Source organism: Fringilla coelebs (assembly GCF_963513975.1).
Source record: "Fringilla coelebs genome assembly, chromosome: 1".
Classification (NCBI taxonomy): Eukaryota; Metazoa; Chordata; class Aves; order Passeriformes; family Fringillidae; genus Fringilla; species Fringilla coelebs.
Genome location: NC_140028.1, coordinates 60,801,531 through 60,813,723, shown reverse-complemented (window position 1 = coordinate 60,813,723; position 12,193 = coordinate 60,801,531). Strand labels below are relative to the sequence as shown.

The 12,193-nt window shown below is 40.2% G+C and overlaps 1 protein-coding gene across 1 annotated transcript; it reads right to left on the bottom strand.

The window, feature by feature from the left end:
- Positions 1–891: 891 nt before the first annotated feature.
- GALR1 (galanin receptor 1) lies at positions 892–11,866 on the bottom strand (the record flags this gene model as incomplete). Its single annotated transcript, XM_084210210.1, has 3 exons — positions 892–1,209; positions 4,600–4,665; positions 11,165–11,866. 3 exons carry the CDS (start codon positions 11,864–11,866, stop codon positions 892–894), a joined length of 1,086 nt encoding a protein of 361 aa, XP_084066336.1.
- Positions 11,867–12,193: the final 327 nt, after the last annotated feature.

Below are 12,193 nucleotides of genomic sequence, written 5' to 3'. Positions count from 1 at the left end.
TTTAAATCCTTAAGCATTGTCTAGAGCTTATTTATGAAACATCATAATTTAAAACATATGTATACATTGCACTTCTAAAACTGTACCTCCATCTCAAAGCCTATGAAATTAAGAAAACACATATGCATGCACATGCAGCACATGAAGAAAAGTTTCCCTCAGTTAGACACAAATCCTCATTTTGGTACAATTACACCATAGGCCATAAAAAACTTCTATATAGTGTACACAAAAGTTCTGTGTATACAGTAAGGCAGCCATATGAAGTGGAAAACCAATCCATCCTTGCTCAGTAAGACATATTAAAACCAGCTAAATGGATAGAAATATCCTCTCTAAAGCAATTGCCTCAAGGTGTACACAACTTATTCCAACTCCAAATCAGAGCCCAGGTTTACTTTAAAAAGAAAAAAGGCATTGTTAAAACAATCTGAAGAGAGAACAAAAGCTTTCCTCTTTGAAATCACAGTAGTTCAGTATTCATTATCTGTAGGACAGGAAATGTATCCATTTTTCACTTTCATGGAGTAAGATGTCAGAAAGTTACCTGACCACATCAACATCTTCTTCTTGTACCTTTGTATGATTAGTGAGTGAGAATACAGACATAGCATCTCTGTCTCTGTACAGACATATCATCTCAACATTTTTTCCTCAAATATCTATGAAAGTCCAAGAGCTTTATTAGACAAAACTATCTAAGATGCAAATGATCAGCCCAGGTTACTTTCATATGAGTTTCACAAACTTTGGTTACAAATGCAATGTCAGTACATTAAATACCAATTAGCTTTATCAAGATAAACCCAGGATAAAGCTCATTGTGCTTTTTCTTTTTCTTGGTGTTTAGTTTACATAGAGGAAGAGCCAACACACAGGGCTTCTCAACATTCACACGTGGGTACAATTGGTAGAGGGTGGTGTATCTATCCGACTTTTATTTTCCTTAGCATCATTCAGAAGTGACTCATTACCAATCTGGCATTTGAAGACTTGTTTGTAGGCCTTCCTAAAATTTTCAGATAGAAATGCATATATGATTGGATTCACAGAAGAATTGCTGTAAGCCAGGCAGTGTGCAGTTACCCTGAAGAGAAAGGAGGCTTGAGTCAGGGGGAAAACTCCAAATTCAGCCCAGAGATGGATCACGTGATGAGGCAGCCAGGAGATGCCAAAAACCACTACCACCACCAACACAGTCTGTGCTGTCTGAGACAAGAAAAGGAAAACACATATGTCTGATGAGCACTCAAAGAATCAGCTTTAAACCCACTTCAAAACTCCTGTTTGGAGGAAAAAAAAAAAAAAACACACCAAAAAGTATACTGAGAGGGAACACACTGCAGTATTTGTTACTGATTTCACCCCATTACTTATATTGGCTTTATTCTGCATAATGAATTACAGCAAGGAGAACCCCAGCCTTGGAAAATGTCATAGTAAAAAGCAATTGCAGAACTTTCCTCAAAGGTGAAGAATGACGTTCCTAACTCCCTGCACAAAAGCTGAGCCTGTTCTGAAGTGCACCTAAGCCTGTTGTAAAATAATGACAACAGTGGTCTTTGGGAAATCTCATCCAGATCTAATGAATTCTACTACCGTGCACAATAATTTCTGATTAAAGTTTCAAGAGAGATCTATTATGCATGAAGGCAGCTGGTGGAAAAGCTTAGAGCTTGCTCAAGTGCTTACTAAAGCAAGGTTTTGGAAGTGTCTCCTTTAAACACAGAATTTCCACAGTCATACAACAACGTTCTGGGATACAACTAGTGAAAAAAAAAAGAAAAAAGTAAGGGCTTGAAATTTCTGGTGATTGCGCATTATCAAAACCGATCTTGAAGTTAAAGTTCACCACCAAACACTAAATTAAAAAATGGAACATAAAATATCCTCAGTGCTGCTTCCACACTCCACTTCTACTATTTATGAGAGGACCATCAATTTCACTAGGTCGATTCTAAGCTCCAGAATCAGTTGGTAGGGCCCCTTCAGGTGCTGCAGGTCTTCTGTCAGGGCACAGTGAAATTTGACTGTCAACATTTTCTTTAGCTTTCACCTACTTCAGAAACAGCAGTTGGTGCTTTGCAGTGGCCTAAGTAATTAATATCTGTTCCCCTACCACGTACCTCTTTCAGCTAAATAAGTCTCCAAATAAAAGTCTAATAATAATTTCAAAGTATATTATGTCATTAGCCATCATAATTTTTATATTACCACTTTATAACATAATTTTTCTGATAACTTCTTCACATCCAAAACTAACCCAGGGGTCACAGAGTGATAAATATTGCAGCACAGAAAATATGCAGATTTTTTGCTAGTTTGTTGAACTTGGTCTATACTTCTTGAACTGATTAATGCTCAGAAATAATTAAGACTGATCTAACTAATCAGAACATGAGTTAGCTTAGAAAAACTTATTGGAAAAACATTCTGATTTCTGTGGCAACAGGCCAAAATAACTTATGACAGATGCTGTTGTTGGTCAGTATAATCTCACAACAGAAACCAAAGGACATTAAATCTGCAGTTAATGTAACATGCTTAGTCTAAAGCAAGCATCTCTTTTCATAAGCCATTCCTCTACTTAGCGCTATGGAGTTTAAATCAGTTGCCACTTAAACAGCCACAGAGATATTTTCTTTTTCAGGTCTTGTCAGGAGATTTATTCAGGAGACTGCATAAATTAAGAGCAGTTTATGCTCTGATTGTTCAGTGGGTTAATATTCCAGGTATAAACAAATTTTCAGGATACCACACACACAATTACTTCAAAAGAGGCATTTTATTTCAGTTTGTTCAAAATTCTGAAAAAAATTAACCAGGAAAATCACTGACATTCAATAGGCTATTGATGCCCCTGAAAGCAGAGGGTGACAATGTTCCTCTTGCAACTTTTACTTAAGGTATTTCATATCAGCAGAAGAAGCAATTTTTTATTAGGAAATCTCACAACATCTGCTTTATCTCATTGTTCCTCGTAAGCCTAATTTCAGAGCTTACTTTTCCAAAATCATCACTTTGTATTCTAAGCAAGGTATCACCAAAAACCAGCTCTTTTTTACCTACTGGGAGCTTGCTTAGGGTTTCTTATTAGCAAATAAAACCCACTTGAAATATATGACATTAATATTGATGCTTTGTGACCAAAAACCATGAAAAATAGAATTTAGGCAAAAATAATATTTTTCATTATTTTTCCCACACATGCAGCTTTTTTTTTTTTTTTTTTTGAGATTCTGCTATTAGAACATTCCTAAAGGTTTGAATAAGGCTAAAAATGTATAATTACACCTGAAATGCATTCTTCACAGGACAGTAGAAGGAAAAGAAGAAAGCTATGGTAACCACAGAGCACTAACACACTAACAAAGAGTCACTTTGAGAAACATGACTTGTGCCTTAGGTTTGGAAACTCATCTTCTAAGGCAAAAAAACCCCATCCGGATTGCTTTTTGGGTTTTTTCCTCTTTGGCTACTGAACCCTGATACATTCAAGAAGTCTTGATCATAATGCTTTATCCTGAAGCTATAAAAGTTAATTCCTACTCAGATCTGCAATTTTTGAGTGCTAGTGGTTAGAGGAAATAATTTAGATGAGAGATGGCGATGTACAAAATGTCTTTGAAAACTATACCTTTGGCCTTGACAACACAAAATGCAAAAGTATATATGTTAAGTATTTTACTGAGTCAGGGCCATAATGCTTTTAATTCTAGGAATCAAAACCTATTGAGCAGGATATTTTTCAAAAAAATAGAGAATGCATAAATGAGAGAATACTTATTCCCTGTTGAGTCCATGTGCACCTCATTTACATTGGAGGCAGTTTCCATGTCCATATGAAAATAGTGAGCAGATCAAATGAAGAGCTATAGCTCAAGGGGTTTTTCCTCCAAATCCATAAATGAGAAGTTACTCAAATGATCACTGTGGTCATATCTGCTCAAAAATCACAACCACATTATAACTGACAAATTCTCTGTTTAAATGCATCTTTCAAATATTGTTCTAAATCATGAAGCTTATATTCTTCTTTAAAGACCTTTCATGGTTTTATTTGTATCCAGTACATAACTCATGTCTTGAATGTAAGAGAAGAAAACATTGTGTGGAAAATCAATAGAAGAATTGGAGAATCACTAAAAGTCTCTTATTAGACTCCTATTGGGAAGCACAATAAATTTCATTTTAAAGGTCCCTAATACAACCTAGGAATTATTCACTAAAACATTAAAAATCAGCTAGTTAAAAAAAAAGAAAATAAAAAATCCTATGATTTACAAGTCAGGGGAAAATGTCAGTGAGAAAAAAAGAAAAAAATTTAACACAAAAGACATGTTGTCTCCCTGTGCCTAAATTTCACATGCTCTGAAGTTCCAAATATGAGGATCTCAGGTAATGGCTGGATGCAATGTAATGGAAAACCTGGACCAGAAAAGATTCTGATCTGCTAAGTTCAGAGGGACGCTGAACATTTAATTAAATACTTCATTTTCATTTCTTCTCTCTGTTACATCTTTAGCAACAAGTACCAAATTAGCTTAGCCAGAAAACTAAAATACACACAAATGAGTATTAGTAGTGAATGCAACATACCTTTTTCTTAGATGCTTCTGACTTCTTTGACATGTTTTTTAACTTCTTATGCAGATGATTAAGAACCTGAAAAGATTAATTTGCATCTCTTTATCATATTTCCCCAATTTCTATTCAAACAAAATTAAAACCTGTGTATTTTTGAGTACTCTTGTGCTCTCCACTACTGCATGATTCACTAACAGACACCACTGAACCAACTTACACATTTCAAACGTGCACAGTAGGAAAATCAAAAGAATTACATATGTGGGTCCATGTGAACCAACAAAAACAAAGCAGACCACAACTGAATTCTTACTAAAATATTCAGATGTATTACATAACAAATACATATCACAAATGAACAAGGAAATGGATGGAAATCTATCTGGTGCACAGAATTAGCAATCTCTCTTCTTCCATAAAAAGTCAAAGGCTTGGTTTAGAATGACCTTTAGTGTGTGTAACATAAGAAAAGTGTACATTTTGAGTCAGAGGTTTTCTGAGTCACCTGCATAATTTTCTTCCTTCAGATGGATGCTTGATTAGTATAATCAAGACGCTGGCACTATTTGATCTTTGAAAGAAGCTTAGGTTTTCAAGAATAATTCATACTAAAATGAGACATGACACATGAGGCATGACACATGAGGCATGACTTTTCACAACAATGTGATGATACTCACCGTGAATCTTTCACAACCCAGTTTAAAAAATATTTCACAAAAAGGCTCATTGTCCAAGAGCAGGGTCCAAATTTTAACATAATTATTTACACATAAGGTTTTAGATAGAGGATGCAAAGAGATCTTGGGTTGGGGGAAAGGGTCCAAATTCAGATTCATATTATCTGGTGACATTTTCTCTGTGCTCTTTGGGTTGCACAGCTAACCACTATTAGGACAGACATCAGTCAAGGTGACCTAGAGGCTTTGGCATTTGAGTTTTATAGACACAGATATTGACTTTGTGAATATCTTGAGCTCATCGGCAAACTTGATTTTTTAGGTATCAACTCTTGGCTTCCAGAGAAACACCAAAAACAATAATAAAAAAAAGAAATTACTAATAACCACTTTATATTGTAAGTGCAGTTCATTTGTGCCTGTCTGTGTACTACCCTGTGACTCACCCTGCACGCACTTCCTATTTGGGAACAGTACCCAGGCCACTTCAGGGGGCTAGTCTGAGCTAAGAAAAAGCAGGAGAAAAATAAATGGGCTTTCCCTGAGAAAGTCCCATTTTGACTTCATTTCTTTCTTCTTCAGTATGAAGCAGACCCAAAGGAAAGGACAGACTCCCAGAAGAAGACAGAAGCAGAGCAGGGAGATGACTATCTGGCTCACAGACTTTTTGTTCACCTCCCATCGCCCTGTAGAGACCAGCTGAATTACTGAGTCCCTCAGTGAAAAACATAAAACTGAAAAAAAGGGCACGGGAGGAATGCAATTAAGTTCATGTCCCATCACTGCTGCTTCATTTATCACACCCCCTTCATATAACTTACAGTGATGGGCTGCTGCTATTGGACCTTTGCAAATCCTATCACGTGCCACCCAGGGATTCTCCTTCGCAGCCCAAAACTAAAGTCAGATAAACTCTTCGCAGGGATCAGAAATGCAAAATAGTTTTTAAAGTTACAAACATTTTTTTCTTCTGTTCTGAAACTTTTAGCCCAAAGTTTTGCATTGTATCTCTCTCCAGTTCAAAGAAAGATGAAGGAGACAAAACAGGTAAATTGGATATTTGAGGGGCTTGTGAGGTGGTGGATGAGGATTTTGTTGTCAATTTAGATTATAACGTTCAAATGAACCCTATCAGCTTCCTCTCTTTCAGATTACACATTTCATAAAATAAGTATTTGTAGTGAAAACATATTGGCATAGTATTGTACCAGATGGCATGAAAAGTGGCAGCAAGAGAAACAGGCAAAATGCAATTACTGCTCAACAGCAGTGGAACAGCTCTCAAAGACCTGCAGAGACTGCCATGGAGTATTAAAAAAGAGCCATGTTTATGCACAAACACTACATGGCAAATCTAAGACACTCTCTCCCACTACCCTGTTCAAAATGCCTCTTCTCTGGGCCAATGAATAATCAATTGTTCCTCTAACAGCCTGAATAAACAATAATTCTACAATGTGCCTCTTACTATTTGCAACTCCAGCTTTCGTGTACCTGCTGTTCAGAGATCAGCTTCCCTCTATTCTGAAGATGAGGGTGGGGTGCTGTGGTAAGAAAGTTATGTTGTTGTGTAAGAAACTGTAAGGAGACTTGTAGGATCTAGTCTGGTACAGACTATGACCAAGACTACCACTCATGACATCCAGTAGGCCCTTGGTTTTGCCTACATTCTCTTTTCTTTTCTTTTCTTTTCTTTTCTTTTCTTTTCTTTTCTTTTCTTTTCTTTTCTTTTCTTTTCTTTTCTTTTCTTTTCTTTTCTTTTCTTTTCTTTTCTTTTCTTTTCTTTTCTTTTCTTTTCTTTTCTTTTCTCTTCTCTTCTCTTCTCTTCTCTTCTCTTCTCTTCTCTTCTCTTCTCTTCTCTTCTCTTCTCTTCTCTTCTCTTCTCTTCTCTTCTCTTCTCTTCTCTTCTCTTCTCTTCTCTTCTCTTCTCTTCTCTTCTCTTTTATTTTCCTTCCTTCCACCACTTCCGCCACTTCGGCCACTTCTGCCACTTCCTCCCTCTCTTTCTCTCTTTCTCTCTCTTTTTTCTCCTTTTAAAGTCTTTTTGAAATTATTCTTTTCCCCCTATGTTTCAGAAACTACATTCAGGATGGCTTGAGAGCCCTGACTGAGGACTTTAACCAAATCAAGTTGAAAAAGAGATTCTTCCAATAAAGGAGTGAAGAAAATAACTTCAACTACCTCTGCCTTTTTACATAGGTCTACCAAACATTGTGAAAGTTTGAAGTCTACAGTGTTAAAAGCCATGTTTGCTGTCTGGCATGTCACTGACCAGACCTTCATTATCAGCCACTGAAAATCATGCAGAAGGAAAGCCTGCACAAGGTCACTGTCAAGTAAGAATGAAATTCTTGTTTTACAGATAATGTAAGCATTACACTCTGAACCACCTTTGTAGTATGAACCTGATTGAAATTCAAGTGCTATTGCCTGCAATCCATGTTTTAAAGTAATGTCACTACTTCTATTGTCACAAGAGATCCTGCATCCTCTTTCAATTAAGAGTGTGTGACTAATGTGTCATAGCTTTTATTTTTTTCTTTCAGTAAAGTTTAATAAACTTTTCCCCTTGCTGCTCAACAAAATTTAGGGTTTAATATCCAAAGCCAGATAAGCTTGTATTTTATGTTGAGGCTGTTACTTTTTATAGCTTAGTTTTAACCAAGTCTGTAAATCATACATGACATGAATTCAGAATGTTCAGAATGATAGATAATAATGGAAACATTCTTAAGGCAAGACATATTTGTTTTAAAGAAAGCTTTTAACATTATGCATCTATAAAAGGAAATGTTTGCTAATAACTATAGGTGTCCAACCTAAAGGTTTGATTGAAAGAGGCCTGACTTTCAAGGAGTGAATCCTTGAAAAATGGAGGTACCCAAAATTAGTAGTAACTTTGCACAACCCTGGCAGGTGTCAGCTGTTAGAAGCTGACTGGGAATCATTTATCACTTTACCCTTTAAGGACACATTAGTGGGCAAATGTTACAAAACACAAAGAAAAAGCCAGCATTCCAAAAGTAAAGCAAGTAAAATGACAAGCAATAGAAGAGGCAGAACACAAGGTGTCTGTAAGTACGCAGTGCTGAGACTCAGCTGACCACTACATAATCACTGCTCCTCCCTCTGACATAGAAACCTTCTTTCAAGAGTACTTCTCTGAGGCAACAAAAACTGGTTTCCTATGGATTTGTAGCCTTTTTTACAGTGTTCCCAAAATTATGTGTCTTCTCTGTAAGTTGATAAGACTACTTCCCTTTTATGGCTTGTCTGGTGTTTAACAGCTGAATGCAAACTGACTCCTTAAACAAAAGAGGATAATGGAGACCCTTCACCTTCTTCCTTGTCTGCTGTTTTCAAAAAACTAGGAAAGTAGCCTTAATTCTGATATTTTCACTCCTCTATCAAAAATTTGCATTGAAACTGAACTAATGTTACTTGTGGAAGAGACAAAAGAGGTAGCCATACACACAAGACAGAGCATGATCTCATAAATCTCTGCCTGAAGAGCATGTATCACATGAGATATTTTGGGAGGACACTGCTTCCAAATACCTGGCACTGCTTCGGCACTTCTGTACATTGTAATAACATTGTTATCCATGGGAAAAATACAAATCTCTGCTAATACTTAATAAATGTGAAGTGAGAGAGAAAAAGAACTTGGCTCCCTATTAGAGTGCCTAAAAAATGAGACTTTCAAAACTGAAAGTTCAATTGCAATTTGTTTATGAAAGAAACAGAACTGCCTTAAAGGAGTCTGGAAAAGGCAATCTATTCAAATAGAGAAATAAGTGTCATTTGTCTTAATTTACTGCAGCAGAAGATTGCGTTATCTCGCTGATCCACAGTTCATGAAAACCAGTGAAGTCCATAAGAAACTAATGCAGAGATTAATGTCTCCTAACGTCTACAGGCTGAGGGAGTTGGGGTTGCTCAGCCTAAGAAGGCTCTCCCTGTCCCAAAATATTGCAGTTGGAGGTTTGTCAGTGGCTCCTAAAGAGGGCAGGAGTGAGTCTTCAGTGGCAGGGTACAAATACCTTCCATAGCTCTGTACAAGTCACGGCACCTTCCAGCCTGTAAACTGATGGGAATACCAGCTACCTCCCAGCTATCTTCTAAAATTTACCCCTTCAGGTCAGCTCCTCCAGCCTGACACCGTGGCAAGCAGGATCACACATACAGGCTCAAAACACATCACAAAGCCAGAGTGAGATCCTAGCCTGGCAATAGTTTAAGCACACAATTTTATTGTAATTTCAAGTGGCCTTGATTTTACTAACTTCTTCTTGGGCATATTTTTCACATAGAGTTGCTTTTGTTGGCTTGGAGGGGTTTTTGTTGGTTATTTTTTAAACTATATATTAATACTAATATTGAGAGATTTACTTCAGTAGAGGTGCTTTGTAATGAGAGTGTGTTTTATTTACTATCCATATATTCTGGTTAAGCATATTTGTTTTTTTCATGCCTACACTGTACAAGACTATGCTAATTTTGAAAGATTTCTTTTTAATCTTCTCTCATATAATTAGACTTCAAAGGCCAGTACTTTATGCTGAAACAGAAGATGTTTTGGCTTTGAAAAGGGGAAGAATTAGTAGCTGAAAGCCCCCGTGCACACATTCTGTAGTGTTCTCCCTGCACTGTGTAATACTTTCCTCAAACTGACAGTCTATCACTACAGCTCAGTCATATTCACCACAGTAGATGAAATAACAGTGTATTCATTCAGGGAAAGCAGGATTCAGTTTATGTATGAAAACTTGTTTCTGCTTCATTTGCCAGGTTGCATTTGTTCCACTATGAACAGCCATTTAGAAATGTTGTCCTTTGTGTTCTGCATGCCTTGGTTTCATCAGACTTGGACAACAGTACAGCCTCAATTTGCACATCACAATTAAGCTGATGGAATATATACAAAACTAAGCAGAACATAAAATTACTTGTTCAAATTAAATACCTCAGGTACATCTATTGAACTTGCCAGTTGAAGAACTGACTTAAGCAGTCAAGAGGAGTCCTATCCTCTCAAATGTAAATCACTGCCTAAGGAGAAATCCTGCAACTGAAGGCAGCTGGCACAGAAACAGCAAGATATTAGCAGGTAGCAACTGGTGCTCCAGATCCTGTTCAGCAGCAAGCAGAGGATCATATGCTGAAGGCTGCAATTATTATTCCAGAAAAATGTGACACCTTGCTTAAGCAGAAATGCCCTTAAACACCATATTCAGGCACCCTTAATACCCATATTCAGGCACCCATATTCAGGCTTTTTCCTACCTGGGTTCTCATGCCCTGCTCCCTGGAACCACCTGCCTTTGCCAAAGTCAGAGGTAACTCTCTCACCAGTTTCAACTGGGGCAAGACACGGCACCACAGGGACCAGGCAGCATGAAGGACATTTTACTCTTAACACCAAACAGATAATTTTTGTGACTTTCAAGTGCACTGCACATTTTAAAGAACCACAATGCTTCATCTGAAGCCTGAACAACTTGTTGCTTTGTTGCACTTTATTGAGTCAAATTCCTCACACAGCACTTCAAGAAATTAAGAGTTCTGGTGACGGAGAAAGCAGCAGAGCACTGGGGCTTCTTAGCATTCTGCAAGAAGGAAATATGACAGGGAGACCCCACTAATTGCCAGAACACCCCTCTCCACTCACCCCACGCAATCCCTGTTCTGACCTCTCTGCGATATTGAACATATGTTATCACCCCTCAGATATCCCTCAGCTATAAAACCTGCCCTCTCCCTTTGTGGCACAAATTCACCCCTGCTCCTTTTTCTTCCAACAGTGCCAAGTCCCTCCACATGCCCAGAAATGGCTCTATGGCTCACGGACACCTTTTCCACCACCGTGTCCCTCCCTTCCTTTTACACTTGCCCACCTTGGCGTAGCAGAAGGAGATGAGCAGCAGCGGGAGCAGATACCCGAAGACGAACGTGCAAATCACGTAGACTTTCTTGTGGCGTGGGTTGGGCCAGAACTCCCAGCAGAAGGTCTGGTTGCTGGTCTCGCGGTGGAAGATGCGCTGGTGGTGAGCCACAGGCGAGGCCATGGCGAAGGAGAGCGCCCAGATGAGCCCCACGCCCAGCATGGCGTTGCGGGGAACGCGCAAGGCTGAGGAGCGTCGGGAGTGCACGATGGCCACGTACCGGTCCACAGACATGGCCGAGAGCGTGAAGATGCTCACCAGCATGGAGATGGTGAAGAAGTAGTGGATGAACTTGCAGATGAAGGCTCCCAGCACCCAGGTGGGGAGCACGTAGACCGTGGACTGGAAGGGGATGCAGAAGAGCAGATAGGCCAGGTCGGCGATGCTCAGGTTGAGGATGAAGATGTTGGTGGTGCTTCGGCGCTTGCCTGGCTTGCTCCTCGCCAGCACCGTGATCACCAGGGTGTTGCCCAGTACCCCCAGGGTGAAGATTAAACCGAAGACGATTAAGGTGATGAAGTTCTCGATGCCGATGCCGAAGAGGGGCTTCCCCTCCGTCTCCGGCAGCCCGGACAGGTTGAGCTCCCCGCGGGGCGTCTCTGCCGCGGCTCGGGACAGGTTGAGGGGCGCCGCCGCGGGCTCTCCCGGCTCCATCCTTCCCTTGCGCGCCGGGCAAAGTTTCCGCGGGCGGAACGCGGAGCCGCCGCTTCCCGGCACCTCGGACCGCGGTGAGCCCGGGGCAGCCGCCCCAGCAGCGCCGGGCGGCGGGGAGGGAGGGCGGAGGTGCCGCCGCGCTGGGCGCAGCTTGCGCTGCCGGGAGCGGAGCCGGCGCGGCAGCCCCGCCGCCCTCCGCAGCCGCGCTCCGCCCGCCTCGGCCCCGCGGCCCCACCGCCCCTGCCGCCGGGGAGGCGCTCCGGCCGCGCCCGCCCCGCCCGCGGAGCCTCCGCGCCTCTGCTGTGCTGCGGGAGACTGAGCTCCCCG